Source organism: Podarcis cretensis, assembly GCF_951804945.1.
Source record: "Podarcis cretensis genome assembly, chromosome: 12".
Taxonomy (NCBI): Eukaryota; Metazoa; Chordata; class Lepidosauria; order Squamata; family Lacertidae; genus Podarcis; species Podarcis cretensis.
The window spans coordinates 31,221,323-31,246,635 of NC_137181.1; the positions used below are offsets into that span (position 1 = coordinate 31,221,323).

Below are 25,313 nucleotides of genomic sequence, written 5' to 3' on the forward strand. Positions count from 1 at the left end.
GTATCCATGTTTGTTAACTGATGTGGTTAAACTTTTTTTAAAAAAACTCCCAAATTAGACTGAGTTTCAGCACACATGAAAAACTTAAAACAAATCCTTATTTCCTGATGAATGCTAGCCTTTGGACTATAATGTATCTTAAATAGAAAACTATATTTAGAAAGATTTTTTCCCCTCCAAAAGCATTTTATTTTAAAAATCCAATTTAAATCAAAATAATCTGATTTTTTTGAAAAATAATTTATTTTTATCCACCCTGGCTGACCTATATGAATAACTTACTGCATGATTGCAAAGGAAGGAGATTGGAGTCATTTGTTGCACCTTAGTTTGGTAGTGTTGTGTAAGGTATTTGGCAGGTCTGGGGAATCTCTGGTGCCGTAGAAGTTGTTGGACTACAAGTTCCAACATCTCTGACTGTTGACTGTGTTCCTTGATCTGATAAAAGCTGGAGTTCAACAACATCTAGAGGTCAAAAGTTTCCCCACCACTGGTATATGGCTTGTATGATTTGTAGGCTTAAAACCAGCAATTAGAAGCAAGAGATTGCAAAGTATAAGGAAAAGAACACGAGGTGAAACAACAAGGCTAAGAATGCCAGGCCTTTGTGAGAGTGCTTAGGGCCATTGTAGATGTGATGTGTGATGGACACATATAGTATAACATATAGTATAACATAAAAATACCAATAGATAAGAAGTAAAGGGCTTAAGGAATCATGTTCAGAAATACACTTACAGTTCTAACATAGGTTGCAGGCTCAAAACAGTGGTAAATCATGGTAATGCCTCTTCTAATATAACAAGTGTATTTTTACTTTTCAATGATAGGACTCGCTGATTCTTGAGAAATCTCAGAATTGGAGCTCTCAGAAAATGGACCATATTATGATTTGCTGTGTTTGTCTTGGGGATAATAGTGAAGATGCTGATGAAATAATCCAGTGCGACAATTGTGGAATAACAGTGCATGAAGGTAATTCTATCATGACTTCAATTTGCAACAAATAATAAAGCTTTGTTTTTCTCTTAGCAAATTGAGGTGAATTTGTTTTCACGCAGCGGCAATGGATACAATACTTTCTACAACTGTTTGGTATTCCTTGACTTTCAGATATGGGAGATTAAATCTGCAACCATGAATTTGCATGCAGCCAAACCTGCTTCATGTTTATGAAAACTCAACTGTTAATTTGTATTTTTCCTTAGTGGAAAACAAATTAAAGCTATAATCCTTATGCCCTTCAGTTCCAGTATATAAAAGCTTCCTATATTAAATGGTTTTGCCAATAAGATCTAACCCTGATCTTTTGAATAGAAACAAAGGATTTGCCCAGTGAATCTTTTAAATTCACAAAGGCAGTTGCTCCTCTTAATATAGTGCCATCCATTTAAGAAGTAAATGCTGATAGAAGGCATGCTAATCTATACAGTTTACAATTGAGTGTGACTGATTTGTTGTAGTATATTATCATTCAGACTAGTTAAAAGGGAACATAAAATTATCTTAAAATAAACACACTGTTAGAGGTTAGATCCTCTCCCAAATACTTTGCATAATGATTCATACTGCATTCATGTGAAGTTAAGGTTCAATTGCTTATCATTCCCAGCCTTAACAGTTTGCCTCAAATCAGAAGTATAGACTCTTATTAAATCACAAAGGCATGTTTGGTTGGGACCACAGATACGGCTTTCTCTGTGGTCACACTCTGGCTCTCGAACTTTCAACTAGGAAACCCAACATTGCTGTTTTAATTTTCTGTCACAGTGTGAAATTCTTTATTTACTCAGAAGTAATCTCTATTGAGCATATTAGGGCTTACATCTGAGTAAACATGCACCGGATTGCACTGTTAGTGTCTCCTTGGAGGTATTTTGGTTTTACTGTATATATTTCATCATTACATTTTCAACATAGATAAATTTTACTTGGAGGGCTCTGTGTAATATTTGCGTGTTTTAAAATTTGCACTGCTGTTCTCTTTTGTACTTGTGTTACTGTTTTTTTGTGTTGGTTTAAAGTGTAGCTGCCTTTAACATTTTGGGGTTGGGGTAGAAAGAGTGTATAAATGTTTTAAATTAATAAATAATTTGGCTGTCTCTCCCCTGGATAATGTGCAAAGAAGCTGCTTTCTTTGGTGTATCACAAAATACAGATGAGCAACTCAAGAAGATAAGCAGATGGGTGTAAATATAAATCAACTCAGTGATAGTACATGCAGATTGCTCATTTTAACTCACAGCCCAAGATACAGTCTTAACATGTATCTTTTCACATGGTGAAACTTCATAATCAGGGTTTTTGGACAAAGTCTAGATGTCTGACAGTGTCTGCTGCAGCTTAAAGGATAATATGGATTGGGGTCAAATTGGCCTTGACAATGGAGTCTGAATCCAACTCCTTAGATCCCACACTGTAGAGAAACAAGCAGCAAGCTATGTGCTTCCATTTAGCTTACCTCTTAAGCTCCAGATAGCTGAGAACTGGTGCTTTCACTTTGTTCTCTGCTGCCTGGGTTGGAGGCAGCCTGTTACGTTTTGAGCTCAGTCTAGACTTTCCTTTCTAGAAAATACTTTCAATCACAATGGGCAGTGATTGTTTTGTTGGTTTAAAACAATGGTTTCCAGCATCAGGAGGTCACCATATTTTCTTAATTCAAGACTGAGTGGTGTGCCAGGTTCAGGAATCTGAAACCAACCTTTCTGGACTGGCAGGAGCCCCTTCTGAGAGCCCTCAATAGATGCCTGATGGTACTGACCCCTGAGGGTGACACAGTTTTCCAATCTAAATGAATGTTCACTCTTGGTGGAAAAGAAAAATGTTGGATGTTGAAATACACTTGGTGTGGGTGGTAAAATCTGCCACCTGCTCCTGATATTCAAAGGCCATACCTTTCTGCACTTTATGGTCCCTCATAATAACAGAGATTTTGCTAGATACATGTCTGGAACATTTTTTTTATATTTTAAGATCTGGGTGACAAATTTCTATCAGTGCTTCAGGAAGATGTTACTTGTTTTAATTGAAAAAAAAAGTATATTTTATAAAGTGTTCCTTGGATAGATTTGCCCTTCTGTGGATAAATTTAAAAATAAAATCTTAAGCTCTGGCCTGTCACTTTAGATAACTGCTTTTGTGCTAAAATCTCCTTACTGGTTTGTAATAGCACAGCACCCCCAGCTGGGGTGTCAGTTCTCCTGATGTACTGATTGCAGCATGTCTAAAGAAAACTGTCTGGTACATATCATTGCAGGCAATGTGGTTGTGGGTAATTCACTTTCTGACAATTGTCCTTGCATTGGTGCTATAAATTAAAGACGTACTGCAGTTTTCCTAAAATATTTTTATATCCCTTTGTTTACTCCAATATTGGCATTGTACAGAGTGAAGACTTCATGTTCTTAAGAGTTACATGAACTGGTGATTTTATAATAAAATAGGTGCACAGTGCAACTATTTCTCCATAGTTGAGCTTTCAGATCTCTTTGCAATCAATCAATCTCACTCTTTCTTTGAGTTTTCTATTCACCTGAAGTAAATCTAATTGTTTGCAGGAGGTGTTCAATAAACATATCACCCATATGGTTAAAGGTAAGGTAAAGGACCCCTGGGCAATTACGTCCAGTCAAAGGCAACTGGGGTGCGGCGCTCATCTCACCTCAGGGCAAGGGATCTGGCATTTGTCCACAGACAGCCTTCCAGATCATGTGGTCAGCATGACTAAACTGCTTCTGGTGTGATGATGAGTGCCAGAACGCACAGAAATGCTGTTCACCTTCCCTCCGTGGCTGTACCAGTTATCTGCTTGCACCCCGCTGCACGGATTCAAACTGCCAACCTTTGGATCAGCAAGCCCAAGAGGCACAGTGGTTTAGCCCACAGCGCCACCCACGTCCCAAATCACCCATATAAGAAGTTGTTAAAGCACAGAATAATCATTGCTTTAAAATACTGCAGTATTTTCTGATGTCTTTTGAATTAATCCCAAATCCTCCTCCAGTAAAGCACAGTCAATTGTACAAATTAACAGAATATGACTTCCTGTCAGAGAGTATATGTAATGCTCCAAAATCAATCAAACAACCTTGCAAAATGTGACCTAATTAGTCATTTGGTAGTACCTGCAAATTTGTAAAAAATAAATAAATGTAGCTTTCATTTGCCGTGGGAACAATCTGCACAGTTACAGAGAGACAAATCAAAATGCATGGGTGTTTTCTACTTACTGCTTATTAATTAGAAGGCAGATGCTTTTGGTTTTTTGAGTAGCTACTTCATCCAGAATAGTTATCCCCCTTATTCTCTCCTTATAAATAAAGCTGTATAGAGACAGCAGTTTTCCAGAAAGCTCACAGTAGTGTAATAGAGCTCTTGTGGCTGGAGAAAGTGAAGATCAGGTGTTGCTTCCAAAAACCCTGTAATTGAGACCGTGAACACACATATGTCTATTTGGCCATCTACTTCAAAGAGCTCTATCAGTTCTGCCTTACCTACTGTATAGCTCTATGTGCCCTTGCTTTCCACGTCTTATATTAATTCTTAATTACATCCCTTGATATGACATTTCTTTGATTTAATTCATTCATTTGTATTTTCTATCTTCCTAGGTTGTTATGGTGTTGACGGCGAAAGTGATTCTATTATGAGCTCCGCTTCAGAAAACTCCACTGAACCATGGTTCTGTGATGCCTGCAAATGTGGTGTTTCTCCGAGCTGTGAACTCTGCCCCAACCAAGATGGAATCTTCAAGGAGACGGATGCTGGCAGGTTAGTTAAGGGAGCTGTCATCAGAGGGATAGGTTCCTGAAAGTTATCCTTCAATTTATTCCAGTCATGTGTTTTCTTCACCAAGCCCATTCTGGAAAGTCAGGCATAACTTCCTTCCTTCTTTCCAATGGTAGATTAGACTATAGCCAGATTCCTATCGGAGAAACATAGCATTGCTGTTGCTTCTGCAATAGAGGTTTACTAGGATAATTCTGTGTATAAATTCACAGGTTCTGCTGCACCTTAAAGGTTTACGAACTACTCAGGAGGAGGACTAAACAAACAACTTAGATGTTTGGTCAGAACTGTGTACTGTGTTCTAAAACACACAGTTTAAGGGATTATAAAATTTTCACTTTGTGACACTGGGTAGTCTTCTCATAGGTTTCTGTCTACTCAGGTATCCCCCCCCCCTTTATTATTTCAATTAGTATACATACTCTTCCTCTCATGGGAGCCCACTGCAGCTAACAACAAAAACTCATAATTAAATCAAAATCAATACAAAATATAATATGTGATTCAACATAAAAGTCAGCATTAAATTATATGTATGAAGCCACTCCTCTTACGTTCCAAAGGCTTGCCAGGAAAAAAAGGTCTTAAGATGTTGCCTGAATTAAAATAATGTGGGGGACAGATAGATGTTAATAGGAGTTAGTTCCATAACTGGGAAGTTTTATGTTGGGAAGTTGCTTGTTTCAAAATGCTTGTGTGGAAATATGCCCCATATCAAAACTTTGCAGTCTGTCATCCCATAACTGTTAAGGAATTTTTAGACTGCCATCGAGCTGTTTAAGACACTGGAATATATTTCTTGGTGAGGCATTAACAAGCTTGCCAAACATGACCTGGTGCTTTCAAGCTTAATCGATTTCATTGCTCCTGTTATTAACACAATACCTCTGAAACTCAGCAGGACATTCCACACAGTCAAACTGAGCATGGTTCCATTTGCCCTTTTGTGCTTAGAATATCCTGAATATATTGAATCAGGTCCCAGCAATTTTAAACCATTCATAAATTTCTTGTATTCACGGGTTTGTATTTGTCATTTTGAATTTGGCTCTATGCTAAACACTTTCTATTGAAATGGATGTTGGCATTTGAAACCACACACAGTAGGCTGTAATTTGAGTGTTTGCATTTAAAAGAATTGCACTCCAAGCTTAAAAATCTTGGCATTTACGTCTTGTTCAATTGTCAAGTATAAGAAAACAACCTATTTTGTAAGCTGCCCTGAGGACTTGTTGAAGCCATATTGGCAGACTATACATTAATAAACAAATAAATAAATTGAACCCAGATTATAATGAAGCTAGACTTTCAAAAACTTAGTGCTTTTATCCAGCTGTGTAGAAGTGCCTTGTAGCAACAACTCTTGTAGCAACAACTCTCAAAAACAGGATTTCCCCCCTTCATAATCATTGTCCCTGCTCTCCCTTAACAGCGAACTCAGGGTGGTGTGTACCAATATAAAGCGCACTGAGGTTTACCAAAATAAATAGGTTAAAATCAGATACTTAAAGACACTGTGGAAGTTAAAAACAAATATGGTAAACTTCCAGGACTGCACATGCTCAACAGCCATAGCAATGGAAGTATAGGTGTGGGAAGTGCATGGCTGGTTGGACTCCTAAACAGGAAAGATGGAGGATGCACTGCAAAGTTTTGTTTTGAGTCCCGCTTGATCTCTTTATTACTGGACCTGGGAGGTTCCATGCCTATCAATCTGGAGCTCAAACAGGACCACCAAAAATAAAGTAGCAGTTTCTGCATATGAATACTTGACATACTTCCTAGGTATACAGAAGTATATTAGTTGTAAATTAGAAGATATTAAGAAATGACCATTCAAGAACCTATCGTTCTTCCTGGGCCTATGAAATGTTGAGGACAGTTGATCCATGGAGTATTGAGGATATCGGTTGAGAAAAAGAATAGAAAAGCAGGGAGAGAGTTGGTCTGCTTGAGCTCTAAAAGCTTATGGTGTTCTGGAAGGGGGCTGGAGTTGGAGGGATGTGTGTCATGTGGTTTTTTTTTTTTTTTAAAAAAAAACTTATATGCCATACAGGAACATTTCAGGAGTTCTAAAAGGACACCTTCCTCTTTTCTCAGTCTTCAAACTCCTCATCACACTGTTATATAACATTAAAGTGCGTAGGTTCAGGACTGGCACAATGGGGAAAGATTTCAGGAAGGTGGGAAAGGGGGAAAAAGCTGTCCTTTTTTAGTTCACTCTCCCTGCCCCCCTGAAACTCCCTTCCTTGGATAAGGTCTAAGCAATGTTTGTGATTCTGTTCCAAACTGGCTGAACATTTGAACATTCATTCTAAGGGCTAGGAATGTAATACATTTTCCTGTGGTTGCCACTTGTGTGTACATGATGTCAATGTGGAGTTTTGCAAACGGCTGTCAAACCTCCTGTGATCCCAGGACACCAAATTACGTGCTACAAACAAATAACATAGCTTTCCTTTCTAACTAAAAAATTGTCAGAATGTTAAACTAAACCTGTTAATATTCTCTCTCTAATGAGGGATGGTTTTCTCTGCTCTTCCCATCGAAGAGGTTGACTAGTTAGTGGAATGGTTAATTTGAAACAAATCTACTTTTTGCATGTACTCTTTAGTTTCCTGAGCACCAATGTGGATATAATGTTTTGCTCTGTATATATGATATGATACTAACTGGGCTAAGACTATTGTCTTTATTTTGCTTGAGCTTTTTCCCTTCCCTTCACCAACATCTGTCATCTTAGCTTGGAGCAAAATGGATGGGGAAGTAACAAGAAAGATTATTCTTCTTTGATTACCCAATTTGTCTTAATTACAAGGTTCTCAAACATGTGCGGCTAAACAAATGAGCAGGAAAACATTTAGGCACTGGTATTAAATGCAGCTGAAGCTGCCTCAGCTGTGAACTTGACTGACTTCTGTGCTTTTAATAAAGATTCAGGATGGAGTTCATACATAGGTGGTTAAGGAAATGAGACACTTGTGTGCCAATCATACTGAAATGGCAGTTTAAATCTGTAATACTACAGTACTTGTGTGACATGTACTAAAACATTTTGAGAAGGTCAGTGTATGAAGCAAGCAGCCAGCTGTTGGGTTTATCATAGATAAACTCCTACAGAGTGCAGCAGCATTTAATACACCAGTGGAGCATGAAAAAACTGTGCAAATTAAATTGAGAAGCAGCTGCTTGTTGAAGATGTGTATCTTTATATTGAACTCTGCAGGGTGCAATGGGGAGGTTGCATTAAAACGTACTATCAAAAATCACCAGCCAAAACCTTGGCTCTTTTTTTTAAAAAAAAAAATAGAAGATAATATGAATAAGAGCAACTATTTCCCTGGTAAAATTGTTACCAGTGCAACACATCAGTGGCATTTCATAAAGAGGGAAACTCTCCTAGAATTTCAAAAAACAGAATATCTTAAATTTGGGGGCTTCAATATTTGGATCTTTTGGGGCAAATTGCTAGATATTTTAGTGTTGCCTAAAACTCAAAACATGGATAAAAAAAGACTCAGAAGTGACTTCAAATGAGTAAGATCTAAGACGGCGGTAGTCAAAATAATGACTTCCAAATATTTTGGACTACAACTCCATCAACCCCAGCCAGTATAGCCAGTGGCCAGGGATTATGGGAATTGTAGTTCAAGGCATTGGAGGGTACCACATTGGCTGCCCCTGGTGTAAGGCCTTCACACTGGAAGTGCAAGACATGTACATAGATCAGAATTGCCTTTCTGCTTAAGAACAAACTAACAACAATTTTATAATATAAGCAAAGATGTTCAAGCAGCTTCTGCATATGGATGGATTGCTTTCAGATTCCTATTAAAAAATACAGAATATAAAACATTCATATTATTAGTACGCTTCAGGCTCCCCCTACTTCCCCCAGGATATCCACCCCAATCCCAATGGACACATCCTGGTAAAATTTTATTGATCAGCTGTTGTAGGGGAAGTGGGAATAAATTCTCTGCTGAGCTGTGCAGTTGTAAATTTTCTGAAAGTGCTAAGCTAGCACAGCGTTAACAAAAACCTATTTTGCATAGATTTCTCCAACCAGGTGCAGATATGTGTATGAAAGGCAATTGTATAGGATGGCACTATATAGGGTTTTTCCACCATTGATTGTATTCCAGATTGGCTAAAACAGTAGGGAGACTATCACAGGTTCTAAATTTGGTCTAATCCATTCAAAGGGCAGTTGTGAAATATTGTTGAAGTACATATTAATTAATTGTTATTACAAAAAAGTTACATTCCTGTCCCATCATTTAGTGGTTTAAAAACCATGGTGACTTAATGTTTGTAGTATTTGTAGAAGCTCCCATTAACATCTGGGTCACCTAAACTGTTCTTTCCTTGTCTGTAATTTTCTTAGTGCTCAGATATGAACAGTAAATGCTTTCCTCTTTTGTTATAGATGGGTCCACATTGTTTGTGCACTCTATGTTCCAGGAGTAGCATTTGGAGATATTGACAAACTGCGGCCAGTTACTCTTACAGAAATGAATTATTCCAAATATGGTGCTAAGGTAACGTTCAAATAGATATATTTTGGGGATAATTTATATGATTGTAGCTTGTTTTTGTTTGTTTCCTTTTCAGTTCGTTACAGCTAAACGCTCAAAACATAGCTCAGTCGGTTAGAGCATGGTGCTGATAATGTCAAGGTTTCAGGTTTAATCACCATAAGGGACAGCTGCATAGAGCTGCATTGGGGGGGGGGGTAGACTAGATGATCCTCAGGGCCCCTTCCAACTCTATAATCTGGTTATAATGAATATTATTATATATAGTCTCATTTTTCTTATGAAACCCTCATTGGGTAGGAACTGTTCAACTAATTCCACAGGACTAAGGCTTGTAATTTTACACTGGGCTTTAGTTATAAAAGTACTAATAACAGGGCAGTCAAGTAAATGCAGGGCAGCGCAATTAATCCTCTACAGTACTATAAAGATTTAGCCATCAGACCACAATAATATTGATATGAAAATATATGAGATTTCAAACAGATAATCCTCGAGTGAATTCTTGAAAGGCCTTCCCTCATCCCCAACCGGAATGTTCAAATGTGGCTCACTGAAGATCACACTTTTAACTCTTGTCTTGATGTTAAACTTTTAAATGGTATATCAGATGTAATAAAGGGGTTTGTTTGTTTTTAGGACATCTTTTTCAGTATGTACGTTGTTGCTGTCTGTGGACTGGTATGCATTGGCTTTAAGTGTGTATCACTTATTGCAACCTGCCTTGGCATTTCAAAAGATGGGATAGAATGTCCTAAGTATGCAAATACCCCACTCTAATAAGCCTATATAGATACGGATATGGTAATTTACATGAAAACTATTGCTGACAGTAGGGAAAAGTTGTACAGTGGTGCCCCGCAAGACGAACGCCTCGCAAGACGGAAAACCCGCTAGACGAAAGGGTTTTCCGTTTTGGAGGCGCTTCGCAAAACGAATTTCCCTATGGGCTTGCTTCGCAAGACGAAAATGTCTTGCGAGTTCCTGCGGGGTTTTTTTCCCTTCCCCCACCTTTTCCTAAGCCGCTAAGCCGCTTATCAGCTGATCCGCTAATAAGCCACTTAACAGCTGATCGCTAAAAGCCACTAAACCGCTAATAGCGCTAATCCGCTAAGCTGTCAATGGGCTTGCTTCGCAAGACGAAAAAACCGCTATACGAAGAGCCTCACGGAACGGATTAATTTTGTCTTGCGAGGCACCACTGTAGTTAGGGTTGAATGTACCATCTTATATATACTTCTGGTTCTGTTTTATCCGTTTTCTCATTCCCTTTTGTTTGTTTCTTGTCTTCTTCTGTAAAATATATAGTCCATTTTAAGGTACAGTATAAAGTTACTACTTTATTCTGTATAAAGTTACTGTATAAAGGTAATACTTTTGTAATGGTCTCTCTCTCATTTATTTGCTACAGGAATGCAGTTTTTGTGAAGATCCCCGTTTTGCCAGAACTGGCGTTTGCATTAGTTGTGATGCTGGGATGTGCCGAGCATATTTCCATGTGACTTGCGCTCAGAAGGAAGGCCTATTGTCAGAAGCAGCAGCTGAAGAGGTATGATAATATTCTGCATTAGTGAAAATAACCCAGGTGACTTTTGTTATGACTAAAACTTCAAATTGATGTGTTAAAATAACTAAGAAATATTTGAGTTGATTGCCTTACTTAATGTTGATTGCTTCAGCTTTCCTGTGTTGGGATGCAGAAGGCGTATTTTGTACCTTCCCTTTTTCTTTTAACCTTTTCCCCTGAAACATGTAGACATTTTTGGCAGGAATCATCTCTCTTGGATCCATTCCATACTAGAAAGATGAATATGTGTGGGGAGAGTGATTATGATCTTCAATTCCCTTCCATCTCAATGACTTTCTAATCATACATGGTTCTGATCCACCAGCAATCCACCATTTTGGTCGGATTATTTTTTCCAAGATTATCTGTCAAGCATTTCTCCTGTGCTACCTTTGTTGATGTATACTGCAGCATTTGGAAACAAAAGAAAGTTGTGTGGCAGTGCAGAACTTGCTTAGTTGTTTGAATGAGCAGAGGGAAACAAATATGCTCTTCAAAATATGTATGAAAATATTTTCCCTGTTCTATACAGTATTCATGTATGTACTTGCTTTCTGCATTAACGCCTTTGGAAAATGGCACACAGAAATAGCTGCTTGATACTCGGTCTTTTAGCCCCTTTGGAAATGAGATTAAACTTGAAAGTTTACCTCTAACATTGACATAGATTGTAGTGATACCGCTTATGAGTAGCTAAACAATTAAAACTAATGTATCTGTTATATGTAGATAAACATGTGGCTATTTAATTTGTAAACTCTGCACTGAGTTTGAAAAGCTCAAACAAGAATCAAAACAAGAGTTTCATATTCTTTGTAGTGATGTTATGTTAATCTGGCTTTGGTTGGTTAAAATACCTTAAAAGCCATCAGAATCATTTTTTTCAGACCCTACCTAACAAAATTGTGGAAAATGTGTGTGTGTGTGTGTGTGTGTGTGTGTGTGTACCATCCTATTTATTTATCCTATTCATTTACTTTAGAATACTTTTAGGCTGTCTTTTGGGGGGGGGGGACTTCTCAAGGTGGCTTACATAATGGCAATTTAAAATTACATGATAAAATATAATTAAAATACTGCTTTTCCTGGCTGACAAACTATTTTCTTTCATGAGCTTTTGCCTTCTTCATTTTTATTTTAATTGGAACAGGATATTGCAGATCCCTTTTTTGCTTACTGCAAGCAACATGCAGACAGGATGGATAGAAAGTGGAAGCGCAAGAACTATTTGGCTTTGCAATCCTATTGCAAAATGTCTTTGCAGGAGAGAGAGAAACAACTGTCACCAGAAGCTCAGGTAGTATACCCAATACAAGTTTGTATTTGTGTTTAATATAGCATACTAAATGAGAAAGATCAGGGCAGAGGAAAAAGGATGGAATTGTTGTGACTGCCAGTGAAAATGCATATAGTTGTAAATAGTATGAAATGTTTGAGAATCACTATTCACCTGCTTGCAAATAATCTAAACTCAGGTGTATAAGCATGTGTACCTCTCCCAGCTGCATGATGTCTCTGTGACCCCACTTTTCCTCCAGCTCAATAAATCTAACCCCACCCTAAGCCTGCTAGTGCTCCCCCCAGTTTGAGTCTTTGTGCTTACTTCTGCCACAGTCTGTTGTCAGCCTGAACAACTTCTAACTTGAGTTACCCATTTCTAGCTTGAGTTACTCAGATATTTGGGAAAGTTTGCCTGCTGATGTATTCATTCCTTATTGAGTTTTATGAGAATTCTGAATTTCAGTTGTGAAGGATCAGCATGATGGAGAACAGAAACCAATACTGGATTTTTCTTGAGGAAGCTCATAAATACATCTGTTTCAAACTCTACCTCTTCTAGTCCAGAGAGTATTTTAGGATCAGTTCTTTTGCACTACTAAAAGCAATCTTCTCTCACCATAGATTTGTGTGTGCAGTGTTAGAAATGAAGATTACATTTTCTAGCAAAAGTGTTTATGTGCTTCTTAGCTTTATTTTGATTTGCTTTTTTAAAATTTGTAGGCCCGAATTAATGCCAGACTACAGCAGTATCGTGCTAAGTCAGAAATAGCACGTACCACGAGGCCGCAGGCGTGGGTACCAAGGGAGAAACTGCCACGGCCGCTCACTAGCAGCGCTTCAGCAATACGTAAGCTGATGCGCAAAGCAGAATTAATGGGAATTAGCACAGACATCTTTCCAGTGGATACTTCAGATACCAGTTCCAGTGTGGATGGAAGAAGAAAACACAAACAGCCAGCCCTGACCGCTGATTTTGTCAATTATTATTTTGGTAAGGGTGAAAAGATATGTGCTTTGCATTGTTGCCAGGAATGGCTAACCTTTCATTTTCCGGTTGTTGCAGGACTATAGCTCCCACTATCCCTGAACATTGGTTTGCTGGGCAGGTGGAAGTTGGAATCCAGCAACAATCAGAGGCTGCAGGTTAGCCACCCCAGTCTAGATTTTGAAGGGATGGTTTACAGATGAAAGAGTGGAGTTGCTTTAAACTTCAAGCCACCCATATACTCCTGTATGTGAGCAGTATAGTTCCCTCGTTACAATTTTAAAGCAACAAAGCTGCCTCCAAGTAGCCAAGTAAATATTCATATATGTCACGTTAAAATAATGTGTGGGATAGTTAAAAATGTTTTTGTTGAAATCTTTCCTATTTAAAGTTTGGAGTGCATTCCAACTCAATATTAATTGGCATTAATGCTGCTTCTTTCCTCCCTCAGTCCTTGCTATTGAGATCAGGTGCAAGCCTAGCTCTGTAAAAACCCTCCAGTAATGCAATCAGGTTTCTTGCCCTGGTCACCCTTCCTTTTCTGCTTTGCAAGGGATGAATTACTTACTAGTATTTGTTATGGGCCTTTGATCTTAATTTCCATAGCTTGGATTTTTTAGAGATATTGTAAGCGTTGTTCAGCTGCAGAGAGTGTTTTCTGCATGTGACACTGAATGTGAAGAAATGTTGTCGTATGATGTATTGTTACCTACATTCATTCTGTTGCTTTGCATGCTCAAAAAAAAGAAAAGGAAAAAAAAAGGAAATACAGAAAGTGCTGGCTTTTATTTTAGAGAGAAACATGCGCATGATCCAGATCCAAGAAAATATGGCAGAACAGAAGAAAATTAAGGATAAGCTGGAGAACGAACAGGAAAAACTTCATGTAGAATATAACAAGGTAAATGATGTGTTTCAAACAATGCAAATCATATGCTGTATATAAAATAAAATTATAGTTAGAAAACCATTGACTTCCACTAAAACCCATCTTAAATCAAATGGTCTTTCAGTAACCGTCACCTGCTGTTCACTAAAAGATTAAGATGTTTCTCAGAGGTTCTCATCTATACAGATTTTCTCAGTCTGGTATCAAGAGCCTGACTCTTGCTTGTTGTGCACATCTGCTCGCTATCATGAGCATAAAAATTTGCTTACGTTGAGGTGTTCCCTTAGAGCTTTAGGGTAACTGTGAGGAGGAATTCCAAGTCCTAGCTTTAATCATGGGGATGGCAGAGTCCGGGATTGCCAAATTATTTTTTATTTGCTTTACTCACAGAAAATATTCAAGCAGCTTACGGACATAATAGAAATACTAAAATGACATTAAAAAACGAAGTAAAAAGATGGGAACAGTAACATAGGTCTTGACTGGGCAATTGCCTCTGCTCACGTGGGCTCCTTATTCCTATCCATTCGGTAACCATGACTTTGGTCCATCTAGTCCAGTATTTTTTATTTGGATTCACAGTAGCTCTCCAGGATCTTATGAAGAGGTCTTTCACACCACCTGTTTATCCGCTTCTTTGGCGATGTCAGTAATTGAACTTAGGATCTTTTGTATTCAAAGCATGTGTAGTTTTATCACCAACTGTGGTTCTTCCCATATAGTCACCAGGCAGCAGCTGCCAGTAATTTTACCTAGTGAACCACTTTGTTGATCACCACATGCAACTTTAGATATCTGGGATGTTGGCGACGTGTTTTTCCTGTTAGGTTGATGTAAACAGAAGTTTTGATTTGAAATACCGTCAGTGGATACTTTGGGGATATTTGAGGGAAGCCTTCAATGTTGCAGCGACTGCTGTGTGAATACACACATGTATGCCACACTGATCACAAGGAATGGAAGACGTGACTAGAGAATTCAATGCTACCTATTGTATTGCCGTTCTTATTTGTTCTCAAAAAGACATGGCCGTGCATTCACGCACACCCCATGAAAGTAATGATAGTTGTTGGAATTGTCAAAAAATAAATAGTAGTCTGGAGGAGAGAACATCATTCCCAGTTACACTTAAAAAATGTGACAAGGCTTTATATTTTCTTATTTCAAGTGTGCAGATGTATAGCTCTGAAATCTTGATTCCCTGTGTAGAAAAACCTGGCACATCTTTACAGATGGAAATAACAGAGTGGAACTGTTTTGATGTTTCTTGACTGCCATTATAGTCTTATTGTCAGACAAAATTACTTTAGGTTCTCCCTTGCTAACCATATGGATGCCCATGTTTTCTTTCTGGTGTTATTGAATGGCTGATTAACTTTGCTGATTTCAGTTGCCTTGACATGAGTGAACAATTTTATTATTTAATTACCTCTCATAGAAAAGGGTTTCATAAGTAAAGAATGCCTCCTCCTGGATACGAGGTACGAAATAACTTCCACAGTATTTTTCACTGCTTTGTTTTTTAGTTGTGTGAGTCTTTAGAAGAACTTCAGAACGTGAATGCAAAGCTACGAAATGAAGGACAAGGAATATGGGCTGTGCTTGGTAGAATAATTGGGCAGGTTGGTTTTTCCCATTGTTTTTCTCCTCCCCTCTTTCCTTATATCTTATTTATTTATGGGTCATATGAGTCCTAAAAATAGGGTTTTCTCTTTGTTACTGTCACTTTTTTTAGGCTGAAAAGATACATTTGATAAAGTCCTGGCCTTATTCTGCAGATAATGATTTCTGATTGAAATGTATATAGGGCTCTGCACCTACCTACTGGGAAACTGCAGCCTAATTTTGTTTTTGGATTAGCTATCTTGTTTGCAAAATTCTTTCATTTGGTGTAACTGATTGACCTGTCATTTGTGATGAAGCTAAACCTGAAGCATGAGTTAATCTAACCACATTCTTTGCTATTCCCCCCCCCCCTGTAGCTTTCAAAGAGCAGGTTTTCTTAGGGTATATTGTTTTCTTCCCCCCTGTTTTCTGAATATGCAACTGAAAGCATATGTAATTTGCTGTAGATTTAAATGAATTATGCATGTGGGAATGTCCTTAATAGGAAGTGAAGAATATTAGGGTACAGCTGGTTATTTTTTTATAGGATTACTGATCATTTTGTCAGTTGTAAAAAAGTGAATGCTGTCACTTCCCAATTATTAAATTCATTAGCTTCTAAAGAGTACAGTATTGCACTTGTAAACCAGCAGAATCAAATATCTTGATATGGTTATGTTTCCAGCTACATTAAAAGAGCACAATGAACACTTTACACAGTTTGCTGCCTGTTGTACAGCTGCTTCTCCCGTTCTACAAACAGTGGAAGTTATATGGCACTTTGTATCTGAAAGATTGATGAATTTCGCTGGCTTTTTCTTTTAGTGCTTCCTAATTCATCCTTCACTGAGGCTTATATCTGGTATTCAGTGCAGTTAGCAGATTCCTCAAGAAAGTGGGAGCCTTTTATGTGTCATTTCAATATATAATCAGATCTTAGCTTTTGTTTTTGTTTTTGTCTGACTCCTTAGTTGGCTTTCTAAGATTATAAAATGTTAAAATGATCTTTTAAGAAACTGGACCATTGGCCACCTCTGTTTTTTGTAATTATCCTTGTTTTTGTGCTAAGTGTTAATTCAACACAAGAATTAGCAAGGTTTTACAAAGTGCTTGATGGTTCTGTGAAACTGGCCCAGATGATTAATATAACCTGGTTTTTTATGGGCCTTTCATACATACGGGAGTCGGAATTTAAGTTTGTTAATAAGAAGTTCATCCCTTTTAAAAAGAAAAGGGAGGGGGGAATCGAATTTTAACAAATATGTTTCCAGGTGCAATCATTTAATAATAATAAAAAACTAGTAGTTTCATTTGCACAGCTTGCATGACACTTTTTTCCAGTTGGTTGAACAGATGCAGGCCCACAGGGCCACTGAGAAATGACTTTGATAGATGGTTGCTGTCTGTGAAGCTAGCATACTGCAGATTAGTAGAAACCCGAAGAGAATCTCTCCTGCTTTGTGCAGAGTTTGGTCCAATAAGATAATTTTTCTAATTAACCTATGGAGCACCACTGTAGCAGGGATGGTGAGGAAAATAAACTGCCTCAATATTCTTTCGTGAAGTGTAGTGGATTTTTCTTTTTTCTTTTTCCTTTTTAACCTTCTAAACCAGCTTGTCCTTGTCTGTCTCTGTTAAAGCTCCCTCTGTTAAAGGGGGGAAAGTTAAAAAGCCAGGGCTTTAATGTCTTTGGTTTCTCTCTCTCTCTCTTTTGCATTGGAAAATATGTGAATGCAATTTCATTTCTCATAGGGCTCACTTGGGGACAGAATATATAGTGTAGTCATTTTTGCAGCCTGACTAAGCAGTTTCCTCTCCTAACTTTTAGTATATTGGGCACAGCCAAATTTTGATTGCTGAGCAGTAAATGAGGGGGAATGTTATGTTATATATGTCTCTCACAAATTATCCTGTATTTCTTCAAACCCAATAGAAATTGAACATACCAGCAATTTTGCGAGCACCCAAGGAAAGAAAACCGAGTAAAAAGGAGGGTGGAACCCAGAAGACTACAACCCTCCCTGCAGTTCTCTATAGGCAAGTAGTAGAAACAGCACAATAGACATAGATTATGGATAGAGTAAGAGACCTTTATAAGTAATTTTTTTATTCCAAACAACTGAATAAAATGTCTTTACTCCTGGACACCAGGAGTAAAATGTCTTTTACTCCTGGACACTAACTTGATTCATTTTAAATCATTTTTTTTAAAAAAACGTTATAACTGTCTTCAGAGTCCCAGACATCATTACTGAGATTTTCTCTATCCATTGGCAGCACTTCAGAAGAAAATTCCTTTTATACCTGAGATTTTAATCTGTTTTGTGATATATGGTTGAGAACCTTCAAACATTAAAAGTTTTGCATTTAAAATCGACCAGCAAGGTCTGAATGAAATTATTATGAACTTATACGGTTTATTAAGCCCTAATATAACAAAGCATATTTGATCCTCAAGTCTAGTATTTTTCATAATTCAGGTTAATATATTGTTGAGTAATTGATGTATTTACTCATTGTTATATGTTTAGTTCTTTTTACCATTTACCATTATGGTCGGTTTTTTAAAAAATAAATATTTGATACAAGTATTGAAACATATACTCCATATAAAAGCTACCTTTCTGCAAGATAAAATACAATTATAACAGTTAGAATATTTACTCACTGTATGGGGTTTAACCATTCAGATTGGTCATAACCTAGTGACAAAGAGTTCTTTGTAAGTGCAAGAACTGGGTCCATATTTGGTTAACCAGTTCAAATGCATCTGAAGATTCATGGAATGCCCTCAATTTGGCTAATAAAAAGTATCTCCTTAAATTTTCGGTGACTAGCAAAAATCAGTCTAGCAATCTCTAGAAGTATTTAATACCACCTTGTGTTTCTTTGTGGGGAGCATTTGATTGCATTATGTCCTATAACAACCACAAATGCTTTTAGGAACATGAAAACATCCTTGCTTGATCTGTCTCCATCAGTGACTTGCCAGATATTTTTGAAGAGCTCTCATTGGATAATGACAGTGGTAGCCATCTCTTGTTTGTTTCCTGTATCCAGTAGTCAGAAATATACACTTTCTAGATGTGAATATACCCAGTTATCTATCGTGGCTAATAGCCATTGATGCCACAGCCCTCCATGAATTTGCCTAAAGCTTTTAAAAAGCCATTTAAACTAGTGGTCATCACCATGTCTTGTGGCAATGACTTCTACCTGTTAATTTTGCGTGGTGAGACGAAATACTTCCCTGACTCTTATGCTAGTTAACTTCAGTATATTTAAAATTATCCACTCTTGTCACATGGTTCACATTTTTATGAATTGCTGAATTTTCTCTGTTGAATGTTAATTTGTTCTGGGATGATGTTTACCAAATGGGGTACCTCTGCTGGATGACCTTGTGGACTTGATGTACAAGTGATTAAAAAATGTTGCTGCTGAACTTTTTTTTACATGACTAGCATGTCCAAGGATGAGGGTGTTTTCCATCACAATGGTTATTTTTATTTTACTGCATATTTGCTTCGTCTTGATTCTGACATAAAATGTTTTATTTGCAATCCTTCATTAATTTACAATAATAATACATCCTTTGTAAAATACAAATATCATTACAATTAAATTGCATTCATTCTCCCAGCAACTATTCAAAGTAAGTGAATAGTTTAAAGTAAGTGAATTCAAAGGATATTATTTTTACCGATGAGGATTTAAGTTTGAAATATTTTATTTGCAGACCCCTGTGGTTTTCTAATAGCTGGTGAGGGATTTAAATTCTGGCCAACCTTCTGCCTTCAGGACCAAACCGGCCTCAATGTGAATAAAAATCAATATATCAGAAGTCACAAATATCTAGCAAACATTAGGGAAATATTAACGATGGCTTGGATCCAGAGAAGTGCTTAGTTTCACTTGCACAACCGGGCTTTGCCGTCTCCTTCTTTCTGGTGCAGTGCCTTAATGCCTGCCCGCTCTGCACCCCCTGGCTGCTCATGAGGGACCGGAGACCCTTCAAAGCACTGTGGGATGTGATGTGAAGGGCCACTGGAGTGGGGAGTTAGCTGAAATTGAGGACCACCCTTTGCACAAGCGGAAATGCCTTCTGCTCATGCATGGGGTTCTCTGGATCTTACCCCATGTAAACATTGAGATGATTCAGTAAAGTATATGCATTATCTCAAATGAAACTTTTTTCCTGCATTTCCAAGTTGTGGGATTTGCAAGAAGAACCATGATCAACACCTCCTTTTGCTGTGTGATACTTGTAAACTCCATTATCATCTTGGATGTCTGGACCCTCCACTTTCAAGGATGCCAAGGAAGACTAAAAACAGTTACTGGTAAGAATATTGTAAATGCATTGTACTACAAATATGAGGGCCTCAGTCTATCAGGGGTTTTTCTATTCCCAAGGTTTTTGTTCTGTGTCTTTATCAGCAAGGATTTTTTTTTTAATGAAAGTTTGAGTTCTATATTGATTGTTGACTACAGACAATTTGCAAAACAAAGATCCACCCTTTCATCACTTATTTGTACCTTGGGTTTATTTTGTTTCCTTAAAAAAAAAAAAAAAACTTACTGTGGACTAATGAAGGAGTCAAGACTCCTTTTCAACCCAAGGGCCTCATTCCTGCATAGGCAACTTTCCAGAGGCCACATGCCAGAGGCAAACATGGACAGAGCAACCATTGTGAATTGTACTCTTGTATGTAGAATCGTAAAGCTGGAAGGTCCAACCCCCTGTAATGCAGGATTCTTTTGCCCAGCATGGGGCTTGAACCCACAACCCTGGGATTAATCGTCTGTAGAGTAGGCTAGTTTTTCTTTTCCCTGGTCAGGATAGTAAGGTGCATCATTGGAGTTCAAGGGTTCATTACAGCTAGATAGGAACACTAAAGCAGGACTGGCAAGTGGGGCATGGCTGTGGAGGGTGTGTTGCCCGGGGAAACGCCAAAAGCCAAACGAGATGCCAAACGGCCACGTTTGTCTCCTGGGTCTGAGCTTTCACATCAAGAAAGGGAATTTTCCACTGTTGTTTTACTTTAACACTGTTAGGGGAAATTGTACTAACCCTAAATATAGGTAATGCTATCTAAGATTCTTGTTTTACCTAGAGTCTGAAATGAGCATTACATTGTGGTTTGAATCCCTGGCTATATGAGACCTCTGGTTAGTGTTAATGTCATCAGTTCTTTTATTGCTAATTAAGGTGAGAGAAGGAATTCAGTCCTCAGAAAGGCTGTGCACGTTCCCACAATTTGTTTCTAATGCTGTAATTGTGTGGTACCAATGTTGTGTCTACACTTTTCCCGGGATTTTTGCAGAATTTTAAAGATGATTGGATCATCCACATTATTTCATACACTATTTGATCTATATTATAGCGATTCAAACAGCATTCTCCCTTATTTCCATTAGGTGTTTTCCATTTGGTAATTCTGAATTGACCAGAAGCATATTGCAAAATGTTGCTGTAAGTCCCAAACTCAAGACTTGGTTTAGCAATCATTTTGTGAATTCCATGTAACTAGAAACTGGGGAAGAAAGATGTACAGATGCCAAAAATGAGTTGGTAATAGTAGCCAAACATTAACAGTTCAGTTTGCTCATATGAACTGGTATGAGTACTGGGATAAAATTCAATTACAGCAGTATTTCAAGCCTCTCTATAGGTTATATGTCTTGAGAGTTTTTTGAATTTCAACAATACTAACACTTGGGAAAGTTAGTAGTCATATTCTTGTACTATTCAGGTCTTGGGTTTTGTTCTGGTTTTTTCATATTGTAACATGAGCAAGAAATAGGTTGAGGCTATGTGAAGGTAAGTAGCTCAATTTTCACTGGCTTCCATTACAATGTACGGAACAAAATAAAGGAGTGGCAGTCTTTTGACACTGCTACAGGACATCAGTTGCTTACATAGAGTGGACTGAGTGTTGCAGCACTTGAGAACACCTGATGTGGGCAATATCTTCTTTCCACTTTCTTGCACAGGGTTGCAGTATGTAGTTCTGCAGTAAACACACCTCCTTGCTTTACATGGTCCTACTGTAATCAAGACTATTTAGTTCCACAAACCATTTATATTTATGTTTAAACATAAATCATAGAATTGTGGAGTTGGAAGGGACCCCCTATTTGGCTTGTGCCAGGAGGACTTCTATTTCCTCTTATTTCCTTTCCTCTCCCCCCACCCTTGGTACACCTCCCAGAAATTTGCTCTCTCTGGAACTAATTTAGAGGGAGTGGAGCAGGTTGGATGGCATGAGAGAGAAAGACTAAATTCCATTCTCCTTTTTAATCTGTGATATTTTAGTGTATTTTTGGTTTTTATGGAAGCCGCCCAGAGTGGCTGGGGAAACCCAGCCAGATGGGCGGGGTACAAATAATTTATTATTATTATTATTATTATTATTATTATTATTATTGGCATCTGGTGCCAGCAGAGGTGCAGTGTTGGATGTGATCCCTATTTCTCAATCAGTGCACCCTCTGTCATTGCCCTTGAAGATGACTTGGAAAATTCAACTTGTCCAAAGTGCACCTGTTTGTGTTTCCCTTTAGAACCCATATAACTTTGCTTTAAAACAATACTTCCTTGATTGTGCATTTGTTTCTGGGCCAAATTCAATGGGCCCATGTAGTCCTAAATGACTAAGGCCCCAAATATCAGAAGGATGTTATCCTTCCCTCTCTTACAGACCCCCTCTGGTTTTATGATCAGCAGAGGGGGCCCTCTTGATAGTTCCACCATCCTCAAGAGTTCAGGAGGTGGTGACCTGGGAGAGGGCATTCTGTGTAGCAGCTCCTAGGTTGTGCATTTCCCTTCCCACAGAGATACATCTGGCACCTTCGTTATACAGCTTTCATCTTAAACTGAAGGCACATCTGTTTGCCCTAGTCTTTGACACTTGGGATATATGCTTTTGGAACCCACCCTGTTCTTTTGACTGTGAAACCATCAAGTAAAATATGTACTTTTCGGGTTAGGTCTATATATTCTGAATGAGATTAAGCTGATTAACTATTCTGAGATTCTTCACATTTATTATTTTAGTGTGCAATTGTAAATAACCTTAACTGGGAACAAGTCCTGAGTAATAGTTTGTATTAAATTATGTTTTGGACCATATATTTATCAGAGAAGACCTTGAAAATGTAACTGCATAAAATACTTGTATTTCCCTGGTTACACACACCCTTCCTCATTGTATGGTGTACCCTCTTTTATTCTCTGAATACTCTTCTTCTTTTGAGATTAGAAATGAGAGGAGAAGGGTTCCCCCCCAAAGATAACTTTAATTTAGGGATAGCTCCCTTAACTTCATTGCTTTCTAAGTGCCCGGACTTTTCTTAAATTTTCTGGTTGTCCCATTTACAAATTCACTGTCACTGCATTACATCTAAGCAAGGATGACTTCCAGTACTCAGATTATTTTGCTGTTTAATCATATTGAAAAGGTTCATTTGGATCAAGAGGACATAAAGCTATCAGATCAAGAGGACATAAACTGAACGTCTCAGTGGTAATAGGTCAGGGGGAGGTAGCAAGACTTTTCTTTCAAAAAGCTGGCATGTGTTTGCTATGAATTTCATGCTTCAGCTAGACTTCTGATCACAAACTTGTCTTTCCTTTTTAATTTAGCTAGGTGTCAGGGGTTCAGGAGCAGAGGCACAGGGAGGAGAGGAGATGGAGAGCGAGGGGGAGGAATCCGAGGGGAGCGTAGGAGAAGAGGACAGTGGACCGAGGGATTCCATGAGCCTCTCCAGCGAATCGGAAGATTCACAGAAGGGGGCGCCAGTGGCCAGGGGTAGGGGGTTCCCAAGGGGAACGCCCCAGGAGCAAGGGGGGAGCAGGTACTCCCAGAGCAGTAGTTGGAAATCAGGACCAGCTTCCCCACCAGAGCAGAGTGGGGGGGAAGAGTCCCAAGGATCGGGGCCAGTGCATTCCCCACCAGGGAGAGAAGATAAGGCAGGGCTGACCACACCTCCATCGGAGAGTCAGACAACGGAGGGGAGGTCAGATCCGGCCAGTATCCCGGAAGAGGGAAGCAGTGACAGAAGTAGTGTAACGATCAGGAGGAAGGTCACTGGGTTGGCGCGAGAGGCAAGTTCAAATGTACAGGAGCGCGGGACAGCAGAGAGTGAGGATTGGGAACCGGGTCCTAAAGCCCGCCGGAGGGAGGGGGAGGAGCTAAGCGACTCAGCGTCGGAAGAGTCCAGAAAGGGCAATGCCCGAGCGGGCAGGAGGACCCAGAGGAGGAGAGAGCAGCGTAAAAGGTGGAGCAGGGCTAGGATCTTAAACTGGTGTCATAGGGGAGGAGACTCAGACGGTACTTCGCCGGTCTAGGCTTTAAGACGTAGAGCTGCGCGCTACGGCTTTGAAATGGAAACTGAACCTCAATAAAGACTTTTGTACATAACGACAGCCTAGCGTTGGTCCTCTGTGAGCTGGGACCTAGAGGCAGCTCTGACACTAGGGTATATTCAGTGAGATAGGATTCTAAAAGAGAAATGGAGCCTTATTGATTGCATCCTTTTCATCTTTAGATATGTCTTTGTAAATTCTCTTCAAGATCAGTAGAAAGAATGTATAACTATATGTGTTAAGTTCAACAGAACATTGTCCCTGCTGTTTGTAGTGCACCTGGTGTTTCAAATGTTACTCCCATTAACTCCTGGAACATCAGCTTTGTTCATTATATCTAGTATGTATGTAGTACCATTATTTTTTAATTTAATTTTTAATATATTTTTTTACTATTGATAGAATATGGGTTGGTGATAGTGGTTGTTGGTGGCAGTTTGCAAACTGACACATTTCCTAATTGGATTTCTGAGCTGGGAGGCCAGTAAGCTTCTATGTCATTGCCCTAGCATGGTACATATATGATTGTAACAGCTTTTTATTGAGGAAGAATGAAAATGCTGAAATTTATAGCTGAATGTAATATGTGTAGGAAGCTCTATAAATCGTAGGATTTGTCGTCACATGTAAAAGGATTCAATGGTTTGTGTTCTCCCTTTCCTTGTTCACAGCTTCTTCTTTATTTTATTCATTTCATGCTTGCATTATGTAGCTGTAACAATCCTTGGAAACGTGGATTTTAATATACATTTTTTTAAAAGTCAATTTAGGAAGATTGACTTCTTTTCACAGGTTCCATAGACAGCATAACTTTTCCAGGTCTCATGAATGAAAGCATGAGGAAAAGGAATTGTGTATTACATATGTGTGCGTGAGAAGGCACCAGCAATGCAAGTCAAATGCTCTGTTAGCAATGGAAACTATATAAGTGGATAATACAAGAGAGCAATTCTGAGTGCATACACAGTCGAATTGGGCCATTTTCCACTGTATTTTGTCTTTGTCATTTTAAAGAGGCCATTTCAACTATATTAGGAAATAGGTTCTTTATGCCACAGGTTAATACCAGCATAAGCCTTAATTTACTTTGTGGCAGAGAGGGCCTCAGGTTTTGCTTTTATGTTAAACTTTGATTTCCAGTTACCCCAATTCTAAATATGTTTACTCAGAATGAATATGCACTGAATCCAGTAGGGCCTACTCTCTAGGGGAAGCTTTAGGATTGCAAACTGAAGGGGTTTGTAGCAGATTAATAGTGTCTCCTAGCCCCTACAAACAAAAAAGGGTGT

At 38.5% G+C, this 25,313-nt stretch overlaps 1 protein-coding gene across 9 annotated transcripts in view; it reads left to right on the forward strand.

Annotated features, from left to right (window-relative positions):
• Nucleotides 1-25,313, forward strand: part of PHF14 (PHD finger protein 14) — a 128,048-nt gene that overhangs the window by 16,511 nt on the left and 86,224 nt on the right. For 8 of the 9 annotated variants that reach the window (XM_079948239.1, XM_079948232.1, XM_079948234.1 and 5 more), the window contains exons 4-13: nt 831-975; nt 4,611-4,770; nt 9,218-9,329; nt 10,738-10,875; nt 12,044-12,190; nt 12,895-13,165; nt 13,954-14,060; nt 15,575-15,670; nt 17,587-17,690; nt 19,865-19,996. In XM_079948239.1, the coding sequence (XP_079804365.1) occupies nt 831-975; nt 4,611-4,770; nt 9,218-9,329; nt 10,738-10,875; nt 12,044-12,190; nt 12,895-13,165; nt 13,954-14,060; nt 15,575-15,670; nt 17,587-17,690; nt 19,865-19,996 (1,412 nt within the window). Of the gene's footprint in view, nt 1-830; nt 976-4,610; nt 4,771-9,217; nt 9,330-10,737; nt 10,876-12,043; nt 12,191-12,894; nt 13,166-13,953; nt 14,061-15,574; nt 15,671-17,586; nt 17,695-19,864; nt 19,997-25,313 lie in introns of all 9 variants that reach the window. The other variant, XM_079948235.1, reaches the window with a different exon arrangement.